Source organism: Papilio xuthus, unplaced genomic scaffold (assembly GCF_000836235.2).
Source record: "Papilio xuthus unplaced genomic scaffold, Pxut_1.1 DF825928.1, whole genome shotgun sequence".
NCBI lineage: Eukaryota > Metazoa > Arthropoda > Insecta > Lepidoptera > Papilionidae > Papilio > Papilio xuthus.
In genome coordinates this window covers 572,422-597,887 of record NW_013532721.1, presented here as the reverse complement: position 1 = coordinate 597,887, position 25,466 = coordinate 572,422, and the positions used below count along the sequence as shown (strand labels likewise).

At 30.3% G+C, this 25,466-nt stretch overlaps 1 protein-coding gene across 1 annotated transcript; it reads left to right on the top strand.

Annotated features, from left to right (window-relative positions):
• The first annotated feature begins 1,338 nt into the window (after nucleotides 1–1,338).
• On the top strand, nucleotides 1,339–24,426 carry LOC106125270 (uncharacterized). Its single transcript, XM_013322384.1, has 30 exons — nucleotides 1,339–1,568; nucleotides 2,331–2,435; nucleotides 2,519–2,703; nucleotides 3,097–3,402; nucleotides 3,478–3,685; nucleotides 3,758–3,922; nucleotides 3,994–4,119; nucleotides 4,205–4,504; nucleotides 4,809–4,976; nucleotides 5,221–5,343; nucleotides 5,447–5,752; nucleotides 5,947–6,120; nucleotides 6,196–6,330; nucleotides 6,415–6,732; nucleotides 6,809–6,985; nucleotides 7,054–7,188; nucleotides 7,293–7,613; nucleotides 7,699–7,875; nucleotides 7,945–8,079; nucleotides 8,150–8,467; nucleotides 8,539–8,712; nucleotides 8,902–9,027; nucleotides 9,422–9,577; nucleotides 10,934–11,077; nucleotides 12,466–12,596; nucleotides 17,581–18,117; nucleotides 19,565–19,756; nucleotides 22,932–23,194; nucleotides 23,460–23,642; nucleotides 23,719–24,426. Exons 1-30 carry the CDS (start codon nucleotides 1,511–1,513, stop codon nucleotides 24,131–24,133), a joined length of 6,261 nt encoding a protein of 2,086 aa, XP_013177838.1. The 5' UTR covers nucleotides 1,339–1,510; the 3' UTR covers nucleotides 24,134–24,426.
• Nucleotides 24,427–25,466: the final 1,040 nt, after the last annotated feature.

Here is a 25,466-nt window from a genome sequence, read left to right as displayed (position 1 = left end):
ATCCTGAGTTGGAATGAAATAAAAAGTTTTTTTTTTATTAACTACAATGTAAGCTTTTTTCGCTAGTAGTAATAGTAATTTAAAAATATCTATATAACTTTGCTAATTTCATATTAAGATCAATAAAATAACAATGTTATTGAGCGTGACTTTCTTTATTTAAGATTTGACTCATTTGTTAAAATTGCCATGTATTATTTCAACAAGAGTGTGGTTTTGGATAATTAAGGGCTTTAAATAGCAAAAAAGATGTCCAATAACTTTATTACAGTTTTTTTTTATGACATAATTTACTAAAGAACTTTTCTCTGTACGTTTGAAAATAGCGACTTTTTTAATTAGGGAACATGAAAGGGAAGTTTCTTAATTATTTTTAATTAATACCCTTAATTGATACGTCAACGTTATTTCACAAAATTCTTTTATGTAAAATTCCACAAAGGTATCAAATATATTAAAAAAATATATAAGTATTTTAATGAGGGCAAATCGTACATGATTTTTTCTACTCCTGTTTGATCTTTTACCTTAACTCAAAATATTAAATAAACTTAAAACAGTAAAAGTCCTGTACGAAGTAGCTTACATCAGGAATATAAAAAACGATTCAAAGAAACTTACAAGTTATTTGTTTATTTCGGTAGTAGTTTGACGAAGGATTATTTTAACTTTGGCCACTTTTTTTTAAACTAATAATTAATACAGATTATTAAACTGAGATTGCTATTTTTTACTAGTATTTTAAATATGCAATCGACTTTTAGTCCACTTTGCTAAAAAAAAATCAAAGGCGCTACGAGCCGAATAGTATACGTAGCTTATATGTCACTGAATGATTGTGAATTTAGAAATATGATTCCGCTAGGTGAACAAAGGCAACATATAAACAAAACTGTTAACTTTACGAAAAGTTGTAGAAATTGTAAAAGTTTCTGAATAGTCTAGAAATCACATAAATAATTTTTGTTCGTACAGTTTAACTATGGGACATAAAATTAATTGAATCATCTGTTAATTGCTCGATATTGAAACTATGTTTGTCAATTTTTTACTATCAAATATCTTTCAAGATAATGACAATCTTTGAGGATAAATGCATCAAATATTTAAATTTCAAAAATTCCTATTATCGTCATTATTGTTCTTTAACTATCGCTCTGATAATGAAATTATTATCGTGTTATTTCCCCGCAAAGATATGAATACATAGATTAACATTCTATATATTGACAGAGTCGCTATCTAAATATAGATATCAAAATAATACAATTCAGTTTTATATTTGTCTTAATATAAACTGATCGTCTTGATTTTGAAATTTTTAAATTATTTATTATATAAGATATAGCAACAGTATATCAACGCGCGGAAGTGATTACAAAGTGGAAATTATGTTCCTGATAATCAAGTGCCAAAGAATTATATTTTTAATAATCTAATAGTGAAAGCAATAAAAGTGTTTCCTGTTTATAACTGTTAGGAATGTGATAAATGGATTAATGAATTCAAAATGCAAAAGTTCTTTGTTCTTTTTTGTTTCGTCTTATTGACATTTAATGGCAGCTATGGTAAGTAATATATAACGTTGAAATAATGCTTGGTTTACATGATTCCAGTGCAGTAAGACAGTAGCGTTAACCGGGCATTGACTATTTTTATTCACTGGCGCTAGTTAATGTTTATAATATGCAAGTTGTACGTCAGCGTTGATTTTGAGCGCTACTGTCATACTGTACTGGCATTATGTAAACAAGAAATTATGGTAATGATTAAATTATATTGGTCTGTAATGCTAAGGGAATTCAAATTAGACGGCAAATTAGAATGGAACAAACTTGTATAGGTTAAGCATGATACTCTCGAGGGTAACGTATAATATAAACCAACAATTATTATGGTATGTTTATATTTGTCGTTGAATTTAAACCATATATAGAAGACGATGACTCGATGCTGGGTTTTTAGAAATAAAGATCCATACCCACTGTAAATGTAAATAAGTTAATCATAATTATTGTGCTGATATTTACTTCAGATTCTCTTCTATTAAAAGATTTATCTCCATGGATAGTTGTGATTGCGGGAAAATTGTGCAATAAATCAAAATTGTGATATGAAAATCTTAAAATCACGCGTCACTAACCACCGGACTGTATTCTTAAGACTTTTAATATGGTTGTAACTTTAACTTTGTTGCTTACAAATTAATTTATACAAAGTTTATGTTTGTCTTATTCTTATTAAGTAACAATTATCGACATTAAATAAGAAAGCAAAGTAGCGTTCACCTAAATGCGAACAAAAGATTATTGATTGGCATTTGTTTACAGCATGCTCTATGGAAAACATCAGTAACTGGTTATTACCGGTCACCACAAATATCTACGATACGGAAAGGGATGTTTTCTTTAGAAGATCCACATCTAATATAGAAGGTTACCATTTTCTATGTATAAATTTTTCATAATATAAAACATGTATTATTGAAATGTAAAATATCGAATGACTTTTCTATCAGGTATAAATTCCGTAACGAACAGCGAAGGTTTAAATGGAGGTCCGTATTTAACGGTTTCATACAGTAACTCCGAATTCACTATCGCACCGAATACTCAGTTTGAAAACTATGAAGAAAACGAAACGGAACACTCGATAGGGGTTACTGTTAATTTTAGATGCAGTGGTGGTTCCAGTAATACTTTGGTAAGTTAGTTTTTTATACGAGAAACTCTAAGCAATATAATTATAAAAATAATTTTTTGATGGCTCCGGGATTGTACAGAATCATTTAACGATGATGATGACGAATTCTGATGACGATTCCATCTTATCTTACTAATCTTACTGATATTATAAATGCAAATGTTTGGATGGATGTTTTTAGAAGGTATCTCCAGAACGGCTCCATGGATCTTATTGTAATCTGGCATAGATGTAGAATATAGCCTGGAAGAACACATAGGCTACTAAGTTTTTTTTTAACAGCACGAGGACGGATTTGTGGGCGACAATTAATGTCACAAATAAAATATCATGGTCTCTATAAAATACTGTAGTTAGTCAAACAGCGAGAAAAGTGTGGTCGTTCTTTTACAGGTTTTCGTTATAAATATTATAGACACAAATAATAATGCACCTCAGTTCAGACCAAGTGATAACTATCTTTATAAAGTTGCACCGCCGCTGCCGCCTGGATTTTTGATTAACGATTGCGTCAATAATATAATCGTGCGGGATATCGATCTGACAACTCAAAGAATTGATTTCGAAATCGAAGAAAATCCATTTTTCGAAATCGTTTCCGACACATCTACAACGCCTAAAGAATTTAAAGCTACTTTACGGACTACTACATTTATAAGAAGAATTTCAGAACCTATTGTTTTACGGATAAAAGCAACGGTAAATATCATAATTTCTTACTATTAAAAAAAAGTTAAACTAAAACTGATTTTGTTTTTTTTTATTACTAACCAGGATGTTGATCTCACCGGTGATCCCCCAATCACAAGCAACGCAACAGTACGCATAGAGGTTGACACAGAATTTGAATTTCCTGATGATCTCATATTTTCACAAACTTTTTATATAGCTACTTATACTATTGAGGGAAATATTCGTCTAGAAAATGACATATATCTGCAACAAGGCTATGACGCAAATGTACATTTTAGTCTAGAAGGAGGTAAAAATAATTTTCAGTTCTAATGCAACGATTATTTTAACTTGTGTTCTACGATATAACTTTTTTTTACAGATAAAAAAGATCTCTTCTATATTGATTTGAACGAAAATCGAATCACGTTAAGAGCTGTTTCACAACTACCGACGGATTTGAGTAGTCAAATTTATTTAATCTTAAAAGCTAGCCGCGAACACACGAGTGGTGCAACTGCAACCATTGTAGTCAATTTACCTGAAGGTAATCAAATATTTCAGAAGCTAATATACTTATATAGTACTCAGAAAACTTATATATGTTATACATTTCAGGTCCTAATTTTACGTTTGAAGACGCTTACTACAAGGGATTGATTGTGGATAATTCTCTAAGAATTCAAAATTTAGTTCTACAAGAAAATACAGATTATCCAGAAATGCAATTAAATATTAACAGCGGTAATTATATTTAGAGTTAAACTTTACTTAATCAAAATAAAAAAACAATTTGGTATAATTTAAACGTAGTACATTTTATTTACAGAATTTACTCAATATTTTACTGCTAGTGTACAAAATAATAATGTAATATTGCGTATGGATCCACTTACTGATAAAATTATAAAAAATAATAACATTTTGACATTGCAAGTTGTTGCTATTGCTAACAACAGAACAGCAGCTACCGTGGTGATTTTGGAAATTATTAAAGATGACCGAACTACACCAATATTCGAAAAGAACATATATAATGCTACTTATGATCCTATTCTTGGAGTGACAGTAGAAAATATTACATTTATTCAAGGTTTCGATGAAACTGTGACTGTTTCTCTAGAGGGAGGTAAGTTATAAATTTAAATTTCGAACGCGCAATTAATATTATGTCACTGTCTTAAATATAAAAACGTTTCTTCATTGCTAGTATTTTAAAAACATTTATTTAAAATAATCGACTCCGTCTGCGTGGAATTAAAAACAAACTTAATAAGTAGTCTATGTGTTCTTACGGACTGTGTTCTACATCTATGCTAAATTTCAGCGAGATCCATGCAGCCGTTCTGGTAACATCTTCAACCAAACATCCTGCCATCCATCCATCTAAACATTAACATTTATAGTAGTAAGATGAATTTCCTTTATTTCAGATTTTAAAACCTATTTTCAAATAACACAAGATGGCGACATATTTAACATTATCACGACAGGCTTGCCTTCACATGTTTTAAATGAACAACGTTTGTTACTTACTATAATTGCCACGAAGCCAAGAACAGTCGGAGCACAGGCGGTTCTTTATATCGCAATGCCTGAAGGTGACAGAAGCCTTCCAATATATAATTGACTTTTATAAATGCACTATGCAAAGTTAAATAATTTGAAATGGAACGAAAACCACATTTAAAACAGTTTTTACTTACTAAACTTCAATTCCCGTGTTTAACTTCAATTCGAAGCTGTTTTTTTTTAAGTGATTTTTTTTATTTTTATAATGAAAAGCTCATAATGTTAAAAATTGTAACGCATTTTTGCCATGTTTTCTGAAACTTTTGATTGCAGCTAGAGCATTGGCTTTTAAATCTCTTACTTACAGCGGATATTTGGTAAATAACAGTGTTGTACTGGAGCAGATAGAGTTAAATATCGGCTACGATGAAGACGTTGTCTTTGATCTTTCGGGAGGTATGAATTTGCACATATATGTAATTAATCATTATACAATTGGATCTTACTTACTACTCTTGGTTTTACTCAATTTTTAATTGAATACAATTGCACATTTTAGATTATGCAAGATACTTTCTTCAATTCAATGAAGGAAACCTAGTAACTTTAAGTTTATCAGATCAAATACCGGAAAGTGTAATTTCTGATAACAATATTCTTATAATTATACTTACCGCAGAGGGTAATGGTACTGAAATAGCAAGAACAACTGTTGTACTAGATATTATAAAACAAGATACTACAACACCAATGTTTAATAAAAATATTTATCATGCTACTTATTTGGATGCTTCAACAATAAGCATAGAAAATATATATTTAAAACAAGGTTTTGATGAAAATGTAACATTTCATTTATCAGGAGGTAAGAAATAAGTTTGTTTTATAAATCAGATATAATTAGATATTATAAATTAATATGCTACTTTTGTAGCCATAGCACTAGATGCCAGCAGCACATGACCGGGCATTGTGGCAATCGATGGGGGAGGCCTACATCCAGCAGTGGAAGAATTTAGGCTGATAATGATGATGATGATGATGCTACTTTTTTTTCAGATAATGCACAATATTTTGCAATTTCTTATACTGGCAATAATATTTCTATATCTTTAGATACGATAATACCTGAAGAATTAATTTTCAACGAGAAGGTTTTACTATTTAATATATTAGCAGAAAAACCTTTTTCTGTAGGCGCCAACGCTGCAATATCAGTGCATTTTCCCAAAGGTATGTTCAGTATACTGTTTTTGTTAATCTCTTGTTATTTACCTTTATTATTCTCATAAGCATATTTCTTTCTAGAACTAACGGAACCAGTTGTGACGAGATTTTCCAAACACAGTTACACTGGTAATATTACCAATGAAATGTTTACAATTGAAACTATTGTACTGGATCAAGGATTTCAACCTCAAACAGAGTTTTTATTAATTGGAGGTAAAAACTTTTTTTACGATTTTGTTGAAATTACGACGTGAGCAAGTTAAGCAAATAAATTTTCTGGTATATTTACTTTTCTAGATCTTGCATCTATATTTAGTGTGACAAACGATGGAAATATTGTAACGTTAGAAATAAATGAACAATTTCCCGAAGAGGTTATTGAGAATAAAAAAAATATTATATTAAATATCGAGGCAATCCATCCAAGAACAATAAAGGCTCATGCAACAATAGTAATAGAAATTATTAGTGAATTGGAACCGAACGTAATACCTCCAGTATTTGAACGAGCTTATTATTATGGAGAATACTCTGTTGAAGATAATTTACAATTCAATCAAACCATACAACTTAGAGAAGGACATCATGAAAATATTAGTTTTGAACTTGAAGGAGGTAAAAAGGAACCAAAAAATTACTGTCACCTTTTTGTTGGTAATAAAAACAATAACTTTTTTATTTACAATTTTAGAAAGTTCGATATGGTTTTCACTTACGCCATTGGACAATGGAGTTATTTTAACACTACAAAATCCCATACCGTCAGACGTATTGGCAGATAATCAACAATTAATCTTTATTGTTACTGCAAATGTATTAAACAGTACAGTTTCAGCTCGATCTACGATTGTTATTGCACTTATAAAAGGTAAATATATAATTTAATGCCTGCTTCAAACTATAGAAAACATGTTTATTCTTATATATAATTTTCAGATAATGAAGAAATAGTTGTCCTTGGCTTTAACAAACCAAATATCCTTGGTACCATCGACAACAATACACTTAATTTGGAATCAATCTCTTTGGTCCAAGGATTTTCTTCCGATGTCGTGTTTACTCTCCAAGGAGGTATGTTTTTTAAACAAACCTTATTTCAATTACTATCAGGTTTGAAAGTAAAGAAATATTATCGGATCTTTTAATATCCTAATTATTATTTTTTTATTTCACAGAGCTGGAATCGTTTTTTAGTATAGCAATAATTGAATCGACAGTCACAATTCAATTAGAGGATACGATTTCTGATAATATTGTTCCTGATAATAGAATCATTATATTAGAATTGGTCGCAACAGCACCGAAAGCTATTCCCGCTTACGTCACAATAGTTATTGAAGTTGTGAAACATGAAATTCCTCCAATAAACGATTTACTTAAATTCACGCAAGCTTATTATATTGGAGCCTACGACGTAACTGAAGGTCTTAATTTTAGTTATAATATAATACTGCAAGAAGGTTATGACGAAACTGTCCAATTCACACTAGTTGGAGGTAATTACTAGCGAAAGGAGACTCATTCTATTATATATTCAAACGATAAAATCATAAACTTCTCTAATTTGTCTTTTGTTTCTAGAGAATTCGTTATGGTTTGGAATAGTAACGACTGAGAGTGGAGTGACAATAAATTTAACTAGTCCTATTCCCATCGATGTTATAAATAACAATCGGCAGCTAATCTTTGAAATCACTGCGAGTAAACTTAGCAGTTCAGTTACTGCCAGGTCTGCAATAATCATAACCATGACGAACGGTAAGTTAAGCCTAATCAATAAATCAAATTAAAGAGATTCCATACAAAAGATTTTTGGTTTCTTTTCAGAACTAAATACCACACTAATTCTCGGTTTCGAAAAAAACAATTACTTGGGAACAGTAGATAATGTAACTGTTAACTTGGAACCGATAATTTTAGTAGAAGGGTTTACTGCTGAAGTAGAATTTTCACTTAATGGAGGTAAGTAAAATGCTTAGAATCTGCTTAAACTCATGCTTATTGTAATAATCATATGTATTGACTTTTTCAGAACTGGCGAATTTGTTTACAAAGAGAATAGATGGAGCGATGGTGTATATTTTACTTGAAGATACAGTACCTGATGAAATTTTATCTGGAAATAGAGTAATTGTTTTAGAATTAGAAGCAAAAGCAATAGAAGCATTATCAAGTTACACAACAATTGTGCTCGAAATTATCCAAGAAAATAATATACCTATACATGTATTAAAATTTAAAGAACCATATTACACTGGGCAATACAAAGAAAATGACGTACTTGAATTTGAAGAAATTATTGCTCTTACTGAAGGAAGGAGTGATGGTGTTGAATATTCATTGGAAGGAGGTTAAAGTTAATACAATTTAATATGTTATACTTAACGATAGTGTTTTATTAACTCATTGTTATTTTTTCAGACAATTCAATTTGGTTTTCACTTGAAGCAGTTGGAGATGGAGTATTAGTTATACTGTCCACTCCGATACCACAAAATATACAATCCGAAAATATGTTCCTTGTTTTCATTATAACCGCAACAAAACCGGAAAGTGTTACAGCTAGATCAACTATTGTGATTTCATTAACGAATGGTAATTATTTGAATTATTCGCACTCAGAGTCATTATTTTTTTAATTAAAGGTGCTTGGGTACTGTAATAAAAAAGCTATCTGGTTCAGTATGTATAAGTTTAGTTTTCGTTCCTTATACTGACAAACAAAAGTTACATATATAAATCAATTTGTCTTTAAAATATTATTAAATTTAAGTGTGATTTCAGCTTCAGAAGATAACAATATTTATTTCGACAAATTACTGTACAGAGGTGTCTTACGAGATAATATCATAACACATGAAAATATTTTAGTTTCTGGATACAATGGGACTGATGTTGAAATTTTTGGAGGTTGGTTGAGTTAAATAAAAACATTACATTAGTTTAATTTAGTCAGTGAAATATAATTATTTCTTAAAACTTCGCATCCCTCCTTAGCCAAGTAAATGTCAAAGTATTTGTTATAAGTTGTTTACGCTATTTCTCTGTGAATAATGAAGCTGACTCGTCTCGAGTTATGATTTATTTTCAGTTCAAGAATCTTTGTTAAAGTTTTGTAAGTCAAGTAATGCGTAATACTTAAGATTTTTTCTTTTAATAGTCGATGAGTCGTATCAAAATATGAATATTGTTATTATTATTATTGTTTTTCTTAACATTGTTTTTAGTTCTATTAGATCTCTTTGCTAGTTTACTATAATTCTATTAGTATTAATGACTATAGAGCAGCGATATTTTTTTCCAGATCATGTAAATTTATTTGTTGCACATATAAACCAAGGACTTGTGACTGTTGGGTTGAGAGATACAATAGCAATAACTGTGGACAGTACGTACGTGATACTTGAAATTCGTGTTCCCGGTGCTGGTTGCGTGCTTCAACTTGACGTCATTGATCAAGGTAAATTAAATATCTATACATATAAATAGTATTGGGGTGTTTGTTTGTAATATTGAAATATCCGTTTATTTACTTCATGTATATGAATGTATCTACGGTACATATACCAAAAAAAAAACTTTTTTTACATTTTTGTCTGTCTGTTCGTTTCGGTTAATCTCTTAAATGGCTGGACCGATTTGGACGCGACTTATTGGCAGGTAGCTGATGTAATAAGGAGTAACTTAGGCTACGTTTATTTTAGTAAAATTATTTTTATTTTACAAAAATAAAGTAATGTTTAAATGTCCAAGTACTGTCCAGCGCGCGCAGCTCAAAGACAGTAATTCACGCGGAAGAAGTCGCGGGCACAGCTAGTTTTATAATAAGAAGAACATTTCTTATATATTTTTAACGCATTGTACTTACTTGACCATTCATCATTGAATGATTTAAGTGCAATGTATGATGTATGATGAGTGAATGAGTTTTTAATATTCGTTAACTAAATTATATTATCATCATCAGCCTCTATCTGCCAACTGGTGGAAATGCCTTCATATTACAAATTACATCATGTGACATCAAAATTCTACGACGTTTTGCATTTAATCACTAATATATCTTCTACTTGATTATGTGTTTTAGACCTTATTCAGGCAATATTGTGTTAATAAGCTACAATGTTATGTCAAGTGCTTATTATTTGAAGCTGTTAAAATGTTTAATATTATCATTTATATAAATCAAAGGAAATTATGCGATTTATATCTATGATTCAACTTTTTGAAGATTAATGCAGTACTTAAGCTATCACGATCTTATTATCAATGTCAAGTGGAATATGAATGGTCTGTATCCTTCATTGCGTGAGATATTGCGTTGCAATTCACGATAGCGGCGCTTTAAATGCATCCAATCAATGTTGTTTTGAAAATAGCAATTTCGCGTAACCTTAGAAGTGTAGACAAGGCTTATTCTTCGTATTTAAAACGCATCATAGATGTATGTTAAATGGCAATACTTAGATTAAGATTATTTTAAAGAAAATATATTATTTCAAAACTAGAATAACTATCTATTGTTAGGAAGAAAATCCGAAATGGGGCGGTGTATTGACCCAGCACTAGCCTTAATAAAATGTCGACGTTTGTGTCCTCTAACGATTCATTTTCAAACTGGACTTCGTAACACGTTATTCGCGCCAAATGATTCTGACTAATAATATCTTAAAATATGTGGCAACTTTGCCTTACATTTTCATTGCTTAACTATCTTACCATATTCAATTACAGTATTAATCATAAGAAATGAATATTTAACAATTAATATATATTATTTCATTTAGTTGTTTTATATTTTCATTTTTTATTTCAGAGATTCCAGCTCTGCCTACAGTAAGGTTTAGCTCCGAGTCATACGTCATGCAAGTGGACATTTCTCAGACGGGACTAATCGGACAAGTATCTGCGAATGCGGATAATGGAGAATCTATTACATACTCACTTTCCATTGACAATGGTAATAACTGCTATATAATAAAAGATTATTGAATATAAATCATTCGATCAATGGTAAAAAATAATAAATACACATGTACTCGAAAATTTATTTAGAAGCGCCTGTTTGTCCTTAATGGCAAAATAGCGCGTGCATAAAATTAATATAATAATTCTTGCAGTACGTCAAAACCGTTAAAATGTGTCTGTCCTTAATATGTTTGAACCTGTTTTATACAAAAGTTCCATCAACAAAATAAACGCTGACAAGTCATGCGTAACAGACATTTTATTGCGCAATAAACAAATTTATTTCATTACATCGTAACTTTAATTTGATTTCAGCTCTAACTGAGAACTGGTTCGTAACACAAAAATGTTATACCCTTTAAAGTTATGCTTTTATCTAAATAAAAATCTGTTTTAGCGTTCTATCGAAAGATAAAAAATAAAGTGTGTTCTCAATATTTTGAATGAAATGTTCGTATAAAATTAAATACATGAAAATAATTTTGAATACAATATAATAAGTTTATTTAGTTATTATCTATATATAATTAACATAATCGGTGTTAACATTGACATTTATTTTTATATAGACGGTAAATAATGAGCGACAGTTGACCCGCGTAGATGACACGCCTCATAATGATTCAATACCAATAAAATATTTCCGCGTTCATCACAAACATTTAACACAATATAACACTTTTAAATGTATTGTTTAAATTGTATAACTGTTTAACTTAACATTTACAACAAAAACAAGATTTTTTTATATATGCTTACCTAAAAATTTTAAAGAATAATAAAGACTTATAATAGATACAAATGCGTCGTAGAGCGTCGATGGCTCAGGGGTTCAAGTACTTCGTCCTGGGTTCGAATCCCGTCATGTACCAATGTGTTTTTAAATTTGCAAGTTACATATGTACATTTTTCCGACATTCTTACGGTAAAGAAAAACATCGTGATGCAACCTGCACATATCTGTGTAGAAATTTAAAAATATTTGTGAAGTCAACCAACCCGTACAACCCGTAAAAAATCAACCCGTACCAAGCTTACGTGGTTGATTATGGCCTAGTCACCCCTAACTTAGGGTACGCTCTGAGCACCTCAGTGGGGACGTATAGTGAGCTGATGATGATGATACAAAATGTATCTGGCCATTTTAACAAGATGTAAATGATGCTTCTTTGTTTGACTAGAGGTTTCCATTATTCTAGCATATATAAACTTAGCATGATTCTCCTTCTTACCTATGAAATAAACAGAGATAGTAATATGTTTTATCACAAGCTTTTCGGTAGAGAAATTTCACATTGAAACATGCTTGATATTCGAATTATATTTAAGTATATTAAAGTCACAAAGCTTAAGACTTTATTTATCTACTTGTGTTTTCAGATCAATTGAAAGAAATCCTGTCAATAAACAGCAATGGTGAACTACATCTTACAGCTTCTATTAGTAGCGGTGTACACACGTGCAGAGTTGTAGCTACCACAGATATCACGCAAGTCAATGGAACAGCCACGGTATGAATTAAAACATTTGCTATTTTTATTATTCCTACCTGTATAGCAAATACTCGTTGCACCTTCTAGTAAGAAATAATTGTATATCTCCATTGGTATTTCCAAAACAAAACGAATTAAGGTTCTCCAAGAAAATAACGTACTTCTTTTTTAAAACAATGAATCGGCGCGTCGTAAACATTCTATGGTATACAGATGCGTTATTTCTTTTACATATATACGTACTAAGTACTTGTTTCGATTTATTAAATTAACAACTATCAATAAAATTCCTGTTACAATTGCTAAGTTATTTATTAAACTTTGCACAATTTCTTTTCAGAAGAATGACTTTAGAACAAACAGTTTCACAATAATTATTAAAATATCTCGTGATTCAATACTATGTCTGACATTGATTGAGTCCTTTGTCGATTTAATTATTCAGTCTACTAGATTGAGATATTTTGTTTGTTTATTCTGTGGTTAATTACTTTTCAATTTTAGTTGAACATCGCATTGTATTTTCTGCTTTTTCAGCTACTTTTATCAACAATGATATTTATTGTTCTACCAATTATCTGCTATTTAAACTTAAATTTATTCCATGTTTTAATATTACGTGCTGCATTAAATTTTGAATGTTGAAATGGTGGTTTCTTGTTTAACTTATTTGTATTACGCCAAATAAGTTAAAAGGAATAAATATTTTAACAAGCGTTTAGTTGACGTCAAGTTGTTTGTGCATTTTTAGGCTATTATTTTTTGGAATTTCGTTGGTCCTTCCCTTTTTAAAATTTCTCTTTTTTATTATTATGAACAGTGAGCTTACTGGGTATATGATATAAGCGGATTCCCTGTAATATTTTATTATCGTGCTTTGTACACGGAAAGCTTTTTAACGTTTTATGAAATAATTAAACAAAAAGCATTTGGACATGAATATCGTGACACCATTGTTATCTTGACATCTTCACGTTTTTCGTGATAATGTTTACATGTACTTTCACCTTAAGTCATTTAGATATTTTAAAACATTACTTGCCTTTTTAATTGTTTTTTTAAGGACGTGACACAAGATATAAAGTTAACGTATCAATTCGAATCGTACATTTAAGACAAACTAATGTTTTATTTCCTAATTAAACTCCTGTTTTCATTTTAATCAGTCTTTGATAAATATTCTCGTAACACCCAATGTAGGTAAACTTAATATTTGCTTTAGTTTTTATTAAATTCGCAGAGATACTAATACTATTCTTGAATAATAAAAATGCCGTGAAATGTACAAACAAACCACTTTAAAATTACTTATATCTGGTACTATCACAAAAAGAACGGATTAAAATACTTATCTCGGCAATATTTGACAAAGAAGATGAAAATAATAAAAGACATTTTCCAGGAAAGTTGGCACCATAATAAAAGATAAATAAGAAAGTAAAGAGAAAATAGAAAGAATGAATTTTCTCGAGCGACAGTAAAGTGGCTCTTCTATAGAGCAGCAGACAAATAATTCTGCTATATTTTTTCAATATTTACTTCATAAAATTTACGCATCACATAGACTAGTTATAACTTATGAGATGAGTAGAGGTTTAAAAAATACCGTATGCCGACTACCAGAGAATCATCACTAGATAATATTCCTAAGTTAATTTTGTAATTTTTTTTTAAGAAAATTTATTTAACTTCCACAAATGTATTCCCTCTTTAAATAAGGTGTAGTCTATATTTAGCTAATTATTTTTCCAAAAAAATTTGGTTATAGCCACAGTTCCTTAAGAGTCATCGTAGACAAGGCAACACAAATCTTTGAAACTCGGCGATTTTAGTAGCTTCGACGAAACCGTACAATATTAGTTTCGACTATTTACGTTGCCTTGTGTGTATAGGGCTTTATCCTAAGATGGATTTTTTTTTAAGCGATTTAAACACCTTTTTATCCAATCAGATCTCTCTGAAGAAAGAATCTGCTGAATAAAATAAATTAAATATGAACGCGACAAACGACAAATAAACTTGATAAAAATTCTCAGAAGGATTAAGGACAATGCATCCATTTCTCAGAAGTCCTGATAACTTTACCTAACTGATTGATCATTCCTGTCGCTAAATATATTAAAAAACGAAACAAATGAAGGAATAAAATTTAATTTATCGCAATTAATTTAGCGATGATAACGGAATTATAAATAATGGTTGTCATTAACACGATGCCAAAAAATTAAGTTGTTAAGTAAACATTTTTTACTCATAAATAAATATTAAAATATTGTTGTTTTAGGTAGTTTAGAGCTTTGCTTTAAGCGACAAAGCTCTGATACTCGAAGCTTTTCAGCAATTGAGAATAAGAATTATATTCATTGTCAATTAGAAGTGCAGGCTGTTGACGGATTCTGTCATATTATTGTTTTAGTAACAGGTCAAGAAGTTTCGTTTATTATCAAGCCTTTAAGTATTCAAATTCTAGTCCACTTAACATTTTTTTAATTTTAGCAGATTTTGTTAATCTTCAAATATTTCATATACCATTCCAACTAAGCTCTAAGCTTGTGATAGGTTTACGACAATAGTCGAATGACGGGATTCGAACCACCGACCTTGAGATTGTACCCTTAACCATTAGGCTATTGACACTTTCTTGGCTATTAAAGTGCACTCATGTTACTTACTCATGAACGCGTTTAATAATAATTAAACAAAAGCAGAATTATTACCTAAACACGTATCACAATCAAATATAATATGCCTATCTCTCCTCTAAATTGTAATGAGAAATTCGACCCGAACGACCTCCACAGTACCTTGTAAACCGCAGAACTAAGTTACGAAGCCGGGACTGCTTAAATTAGCTGTCATATAACTAAATTATTTGTTTTTATACAAATGTTTTAACACGACAGGAAAGACAATGTCATAAAATATATCCGTAAAGTAGCGGTATTTAACATGTGTGTGCGTTTACGTAGCATATTTACACACGCGAAATTACTGTTTAATATTTCTTTCAAAAATTATCAGAAAACAACGATTGAACTTTCTTACTGTATGTTTTGAATGTACTGACACATTGTCATAATTTACCTTGTCCTTAAAAAAATCAAAGAGATAACAATATATTATGTGGCGATACAAATTTCTTTCCGTAACTGACTTACCTTATCATTTTAGTCACTACCTGTATCACCCCAAAAATCTAGTAACAAGACACTGGTTAAACGCGTGTTTTAACCCTTTGAAGGCCGATGTGATGGATTAGTGAGGGAAAATGAATATTGCTGTAATACATGTCGTCTTTTCTGTTTTAATGTCGATTTAATTAGATGAATATTAGGCTTTTTACAAAAGAAACGGCTTTTCAGTCATTCGGTTGCGACACTGTTATCTTCTAGAAAACATAAGCTTGTATTCAGGAACACCGGGCTGACGTGCAAAATTTTATACGAAAAATGTTAATATTATAACAAATACTGTAATATAACGCCTTAACAACTTGTAATATCAATGACGCTTTTCTATGTACTTTCCTATAACGAAGAGAAACAGTTTTTTTTGTCTTATTCTAGTTATTTTATACAATTGTACGTTTCATATAAATCTAAAGAATAATCTTAATGTACCAATTATTTGTCTCTTTGACAATATAACATACGTAGTAATATATAAAATAGATCTTCCAATTACGTTCCAATTCGCAGGCTCGTTTTCTCAATAAATCCTTTACGATAATTGGCTCTACAAAAGTACAGACACAATATAGTAATATCGTAACTTATAACAAATATTATATAATACACAAAAGCAATATCCAAATAATTATTGAGTTTGTAAATAAGATCTCATTCTATTTACTTTGAGAAAATATTTTTAAATTATTTAATGTTACAACATAATAAAACGATTATAAATTTACTTATTTAAATCGACGTACCTTTCTCTTTTCGCAATTTTTCAAACACCAAAATATTTTTATACCTAGTTTATTAGCTTGTGATTTTAAAGGGATCAATAAACAATTAAATAATAAACACATATTTTTTTTAATACAAGTTATTTTTTTATTATCTCCTATCTACAGTTTGATTACCTTGAAAAGGAAACTAGTATAAATCATTTTACCCTCTAAGATTCTGTTTCTTTTATTTCAAGTTGAGTCTTAACTTTAACTTATCTAGATAAAATTAAACCTAATAAAATAAGTGTTTTTGATGTATTTTGCATTGTAACCGACTTTTTAAAAATGTATTCTACATTTTTTAATGATTTAAAATTATACAAGAAATATTTCTTTTCTTTTAATATTTTTTCTAATCTAAAATTATCGGACACCTATTTGATGACTAACTTTACTACATTTTTTTATGAACAGAGAACGTTTCCCGTGTAAAGGTGATCTTCGATGCTTTTAGTGTATCAAGTTATATTTTAAGATAAAAATTAAATAATTAGTCATAGCAATTAATATTTCCTTATCATTTATACAGGAAATATATGTCATTACATCCATTAAGCAAGTGTACTAAAAATTAAAACGCACATTTATATTAATAGTGTCAATAAAAAACTTACTTGAAACAAATCAAAAAGGGCATTTGTTTTTTGATTTTATTTTTGCAGTTGCAATAAATTTGATTGGATATTTGTGGTGCGGTCGATTTTTAAGGCACTTAATAAAAATTTCCATTAAAAGATTTATAATTTTAACTAGCTATTGTCCGCGACTCCGTCGGCGCCGAGTAAAAAAAAATTAAAAAACCTATATATTTTTCCAGATCGTGTTATAAATCTATGACAAATTTTATCAATATCCATTGAGTCGTTCTGGAGATACCTTAAAAAACATCCATCCATCTTTCTAAACTTTCCCATTTATAATATTAATAATATTAAAGCTTTTTTTTTAGTAATAATGCAAATGTGTGCAATTTATTAGCAAATTAAAATTGCGTTACACTTGTTAGGATACTCTATTTATTTTTAAACAATAATATTATATTCACAGGTTATATTAATAGTGGAATCAGGTGAAGAAATCGGTCTACCGCCTCTAATAATTATAGAAAAAGACGAAGAGTCGCCTTACAACAACCTTGTTACTCTAAATACAACTAAAGACTGTCGATATGAGATGACAAACCATTGGCCGATCGATCAGAAATGGCTATACGTAGATGACTACGGACTACATACAAATTCTATAGATAGAGAAGATAAATCCATAGCATTTATGGCTTTATCCCAAATACAAGTTGAATTAACATTACAATGTGATATTGACAAATTGACAGTCCAAAGTAAAAGCTCATTCAACAATATACCTATGAAGTCTTTGGGATCTTATGACTATGGTACCTATAGATGGGTTCTAACAGACCCTATTTTGTATAACCCAAGACGCAGCTTTGTTAACCTAATTGTTAATGATATTAACGACAATGATCCTATATTTGATTTAAAAGAAAATGAACCAATAGCAGTTGGATATCCACTACCTGAATTAGAAGAAATAGTCCCCCCAAGAGCTTTAGTTGAACTAACGGTGAGTTAAATAAATTATTGTTAAAATAGTGATAACTATGATATTGTCAATTTCTTTTTTATACTATAAAAAGTATACCAACTTTATAAGTATTCCAGCTGTCGCCCGCGACTCCTTCCGCGCGGAATTTAAAAAGCTTAATTAGTAGCCTTTATGTTCTACACACCAACCCGCACTGGGCCAGCGTGGTTGACTATAATCTAATCACCCTTAACTTAAGGTAGGCTCCGAGCCCCTCGGTGGGGACGTATAGTGAGCTGATGATGATGATGATGTTCTACATTTCATGTGATGTGTGTGCCGAATTTTAGCAAGATCCATGTGCCGTTCGCATTTATAATATTAGCAAGAAGTAAAATTACTCGGTGGCATTTTTATATCAAATTAAATTAATTCAAATTTTCTATAGACTATACTAAAATGTATTTAATAAAAAACTTATTCATATTTCTTGATAATCTTTAAGACCACAAAGGTTATTTTATCGAGTCAATCTTGTATCCGGCGCATGACTTAGCTACTTTGGTGTTTCACTATATATTTTAATGCCTAAATATAATATTTAAAAAGTAAATATTTTTCTAGTCTACTGAAAAAAGCTTTCATTTGCAAGCAATCACCAATCAGCAATTGATTAAAAAAAAACAGTGCAAGAATCCCCTTTTGCTAGTCTTTTTGACTTCGTAGTGACTTTTGCTTTGTTGAGAAATCCGTTAAATTAACAGAAAATCAAAGTATTTAAAAATGAGTGCTTTTGAAAATTTTGTGAATTAGTTAATACGTTTTTCTTTTTTAATAATTCTCCTTAAAGAAAATGTCATCATTGTATTTAAATAAAATCAAAAGAGTGACAGCATTATGTTTTATTAATTTAAATTTTCGGTCAGACGACACGTTTGTTCAGTATTTTATGAACCCGCCCCTCGCCAGTTACATTGCATGACATCACATTGTGTATACACGAATTATTATTTGGAATCTTTTTTAAATGTTTCGTATAATATCTTATCGTCAACATAAACTTCGCTTGTTTAGTTTCTTTTTCTAAAGGTATTTTTTTGGGACTTCCTCAAAGGCTCGAGCGTGAAATATGAAAACTTTATAGCGTGTAGCTGACACTTTTAGAAGGGAAAATTGCGCAACACAATGGAATGACCGACACATTCGCTTAGTCATAGGGTTTGGGAACGAAACCTGAAGTACCAGTTTGTGTCTCAATGTAATTAAATAATAAATGAACATAACTGCGTCCATGATGAAATTTATTCTCAGAGGTTTATGAAATTAAAAAAAAATATAGAGGAAATGAATAATTGTTGAAATACCGATGCATGGAATGTAATCTCATTCAAATTGAAGCTGTGAAAACGATATACACATAACTAAGTCCTAATCCCACTAGTCTTTATCACAGCCTATTTTTGAGACATGCTTATTACTATTACAGGCTACTGACGCAGATATAGGAGAGAACGCAGCTCTGGTATATTGGAGTTCGGAGCCTGCGCTGGCTGTGTCGCCCACAACAGGCCGTGTGCATATCAGCAATAGCTCGCTGCTGCAGCAAGGCGCCGTACTTAGGGTGTCTGCCACCGACCGAAACGGAGTAGACGGACGCACTGGACATATTGACCTCATGGTAATAAACTTATTCTAAAAACAGTAAATATACAACGAAATATAAAACGGATACATAAGGACCCACATCTGTTTACGTATCCTGGTATATTTGAATTGAAATCGTATGCAGTGTCGGTTACACGGTAAATCCACATTATAAACCAATCGGAAGGCGCTTGCAGGTCACACAAATATTGACTTTGACACGGATTCAATTTAGGGTCCGTTATTCAATGTATTCGGTTTTCGAGGACTCAAAATATCTTCGGTAAAATCGTTATGCGCTACATAATTAAATCCCTACTGGCATGTGCCAAATTCTAAATTTGAAATAGTTTTCGAAAAAGAGGATTCAATCTAAACCAACGAAGATAATTAAAACCTAGCACATACTCTATACTCTTTATCTCTACAATTTATTACCATACAGTATAATAATGGTATTGCATTAAACCTGTCGCACAAGTTTTATTCTAGGTGTGGCATCGTTATCACATCCTGCTTATCATAATAAAAATCATTAAATTGTTTTACTGTTACATCGGGACAGAAACACAACGAAAACAAGGGCGTGTGCCACTAACGATACGACGAATCGATATTTTTTTTCTTTGGCCAGTATTTTTATGTTACAAAATTTATGAAGACGTGCTGATTACAGCACAACATACATTGAAATAAAAAAAAATGAAGTTCGATCGTCTCCATAAATCATGGGTTCCGAATAGTTTAATAGTAGTTTATCTAATTTTATTAAAGTTCCCGATTTTTTTTTTTGGATATGAAATATAATTGCACTTTAAAAATTCTGGTGAAATATATGTAGCAAATTTCCCACGATCAGTGATCCTTCGCAGAATTCGTTGCAAAATAACTTGACTAAACAAACCTAGTTGTAAGCTTCCTATTATTTCAGTTGTCAATAAAACGTACACCCTTGCTGCTCATGACAAAGTCCCTTCTCAAAAGTAATAATATATTTTTTATCGTATTTTGATATTAACGCTAGTTTATTGGGAGTTAAGTCGTCTTAATATTAACTCTTTATAAAAATACGAAAACAAAAAAAAGGTTTTATTTAATTGTAATACGGAATCCTAAATTTTAAATGCTTTTAATTTAGTGTGCGGATTCGCTTGATAACGAGTTAAGGCTCGCATTCCATTTGCGCCATTGAAACTCGAAGAGACAAATACACTATCGATCGATGCGACCTTTGTACATTTTCTTTTCTTTACAAAGACATAGTAGACCTAACGTCCTTTTTTCTATTTTTGTACCAAGTAGAACAGTGAGACGTAGCAGTAAGACAATGAAGTACTGAATGTTTTATTGAAAAATGTGAGACTGAATAGTACTTATGTTCGTAAGTTTTCCTTCACATAATTGTTGTACTGCACAGCCCTACTCCTTTACCGTCGTGTGAACATAGCATTATATAGTATATAAACTACTCTTTTGGTTTACGTTTAAAATGGTAAAACAAATATACTGTTGCATAATTGTATGAATAAAAGTGTTTTTTTAGCTAAAAATATAACATATGTTTAAAGTACTCATTTAAAATGACGTTTTGTGTTTTCCGAAATAATTTAACAGAGTTGTCTTAAAATGATATATAAATAGAACGCAATTTGGTATTGTATATTGGTTATAGTTTCCTTAAATAGTTCGACATATATGACGTAAGCGAATCAATGAAATAACAATTGAAGTATAGATATTGTTGGAAAGAAATTCCAGCTTGATACGCGTTTTGGGAAAAAGGACATCAAAGTGATACTATAAGGGTTCAGTTATTTCCTTTCGAGGTACGGAACCCTAAAATTATGAATATTGGTCTATAGCTTGCCTTAAATTACTACACAATTATTTTATAAATATAAAGATTTATTTCCAGATAATTATGTGCGACCGCAGCGATTTGGGGTCGATTTTTTATATTATATAGTTTTATTTTTAGTTTGGTTTAGTTTTAGTATATAGTTTATAGTATTATTTTGGTAGTTTAATTAATTAGTCATTTAATTACTGTAAGAATGTTAATATTATTTATTCGATAATTATGTTACTTTAAATTTTTTCTTAAGGGAAACATTAATAACTATACATTATTAACTTTCATACTTTATGACTATGGATGGCCCTTCTAAATGTTCTATGGTCCTTTAATTATAATAATTAAGAAAACTCTGGAACAATAATAGATTTATTTTGTTTAAATTAAATTACTCGATATATAGTTGTAAACTTGAATCACCCAATTTATGTTGAATATGCCGGAAGGTCAAGACACAAATGATCTACGATAATTGCTTTATAATAAATGAAATCTTATATAATTTACATGTAATAATTTGGACCTTACCTAAAGGGACTCCTTTTAATAATATATTTTAGTAAATTATTGGTTTTTTAATATTTTATTTTATATCATAGATTTAAGACTATTCATTTGATTCTTTGTTAGTTTATTGTTAAACATTAAATATAGTATATTTACATGTTTATATTTTGTACATAGGAACTATGAAAAAAATACTAATAGTATCTGACCTAAAAAACCTCGAAAGCACATAAAATAAATTTGATGCAAAATTTCATTTGCCGAAGTTGACCTTATCTGTATTTATTTATTTTGTTGCCAATTTATTGATTTACCACCCATGTTGTTTTAACATTGATTGTAACATGTTACATCAGCAGTAAATTATATCCAATTAAATATCTTATGAAAAGAATATAGGTATACAACATACGATTTGATTTCCGATTACTGAGAGAAATATAAAAGCAAAATAAATACGATTTCTTCTATTTGCATATGGAAATATGTTTAGATTTCTTTTGATATTGGTATTGTTCATGTGTTTAAGTATGTTGTGATATAGAATATTTATAATGTCATCGCTAAAGAATTCCCTGGATGTATCCATTACCGTACTTCAATTTACCTCATGGTAAAAATACACCAAGATATTTTTTTTTTATTTCTATTTCCTTGTCACTTGTTTCCTTATTTGTCTTTTTTACTCGTTTAAATATCATGCTTTAGTTTTCCGGATCTTTGTGAAAATAAATGTAATGCGTTTTTACGAATATTGTTAAATTCCAAATATATATAATATTATATCAAAAAGAAAGCCAATGAAATAATTCTTGGTAGAAACAATCGGATTTTTTTTTGTTTTCAGTTGCGATTGTTAGACGTTCATCAAATAGCCGTTGTAACAGTTCAAGATGCATTCTTGGAAGATGAAATCATCGTGTTAACAAACTTAACAAATGCGCTTGGATATGAAGTTAAAGCGTTAAGAAGTGTCATTATGCCTATGGATTCTAACGATAATACAAATAGAAAAGAAAGAGCTGCCGTGGTCAGCGCTGGAGCACTTTTACGTCTGTTTATTTATGGATTAATAAACCGTGAACCTGTAGAAGTATCGCGACTTACTTCGTGAGTAATTTAAATCCGTTTGTAACCCTTTAAGGGACGTGACCATTGGGCCGCGCCGGACGCACCAGACGCACCCCACGCCCGGATTAATTTGCTTTGACTTAATGCGATGTTGGCGGTGCAGATGATGTACTCAGCTATATAAAATCGTACAAAGTAAACTAAAATCCGTTGCGAGCCTCGTGTGTGGTGCGCGCGTCTGGCGCGGGCCAATGACGCGTACCTTTAATTGAGTACATTTCCACAAAAATTTTCTGTTTTTCAGTGACATTAACAGTATTGTTATGGGTAACATAGCTAGTACTGTATCATTGAAAGATCATCTAGAAAGTCGTGAGATATGCTCACTCCCGGCACGTGATACGGGCTTGTTAGCGGCGACTATAGCACTCAGTATTCTACTTTTCATCATAATTGTGGTATCTGCGGTGTGGTTTTTCCTAAAATGGTAAGAAAGTCGTTAATTTTTTTCCATACAGCCATTTTAATGTACGTGTCTAAATTATAATCATTTTTGTCGACAGGAGAAAGACGTACAAATACAACAATTTTAGTGACCAGAATAGTTTAGCATCAAGAGATCAAATTCCACCAACGGTGAAGATCGAAGAACCAGCAAAACCGAGAATGAATATAGAGGAATTGAAGAGAAGCGAAAGGAGATTACAAGATATATTAGATGCGCCAGAAACATCGACACAAAATGACAACGTACCTCAAACTGTTGTCGATGTACCGACACCAGATCAAAGAATGCCTATTGTCATACAATCGATCGATAAGCTAAAAGACGCCGCTGAAACATCCGATGAAGATGAGTTTGGAGAAACTCAGAAAGCGAGAAGAAAGTCAGTTGTAACCTTTAATGAAAACGTTGAGAAAATTATTCACTTAGAGGATACTCCGAGCGACACCGACTACGAAGTCTATAAATTTTAATTTTTAATTTCTTATTTTAATATTCATACTGTGTAATTTATTAAAGAATTTATTTAATATGTTCTTTTAACGGTTAACAGTTATAATTCCATTTATATTTGAAACGGATCTTTCCTTAAGCAACCGAAAAATTTTGTTTTCTATTTATAACGAAATTTAAACTCACCTGAATATCTCAAAAGGCATTGTCCTCTTTATGACCGACCCTAAGATACGATCAGACATACAAGTAAAATTATGTATAATACTTTAATAACTTTAAAGTATACTTAGGTGTTTATGATACTGGCATTATATAAAATATTTTTGTAGTTTTCCATTTTTATTATTTTGGTCTAAAAATATAATAAATTAATTATGTTTATAATGGTAGCAGTGCAATAAAACATTTGCCTTTTGACATTTTACAATTTTTCTACTATTTATCTATAACTTTGCATTTACTGATAGAAGTAAAAATGCTAAAATACATTCTTGAACTTTGTCACCATTTTTATGGGCTTTTATCTTCTCCACTTACCATCTGAATTTATATATTTATATGATAACGGTATTTATCCATATATCTTTCCCAACATTTTCTTAAAGTGGTAAAAAGGGAAGGGGATGAGGAATTAACGGAGAAGGTGACCTATAGGAAGAGGTAATAGCCTCTGTCTGAGCGTCGCATCTGCAAATACGGATACGAATTCAGGTGGCCGTTTGCTCATTTGCTATCTTATACTATAAAAATAACCTACAATAAATATCAGGAATAAAAAATAAAAAAATGTTCGATCTGATTTTAATCAACAACAAAAAAAATAATTACATGCGGTTAAGTGTCAAGGTCAAGAAGAGGTCAAATCAGTAGTACAAGGAAGGTAGCATAAGATCTACTTAAATTATAAACTTTTCTTTTTTTTTTTAATTGTTAAGAGGTGAAATGTTATTTAAAAAAACTCAATGGCAAAAATATATACGAATCAGTGACATTTTAACGCTCTTAGCTAGCTTTCTTATACAAGTAATAATACAATGACTAAACTCGTTTTACAGTTAGTTTTTTTGGTTGAGCATGTTAATGTATAATAGTGATATTCAGCGACGATAATTAATAATATAATTATTTGTTGACATGTATGTCAATAATGTCATCGTATTTTTGCAGTGTATTTTTTGTAAATAAATAAATTTATAAGAATTGATGTACAATAAGAGTTGCAACAATAATGAATACTTTCAGAAAAATAGAGGAAATCATTGAATTGTGTCTTGTACCAAAACCTAACAAGAATTATGATGAATGCAAAAATCATTTAGAATTTGGAATTCGCAATAAAAACTTGGATAA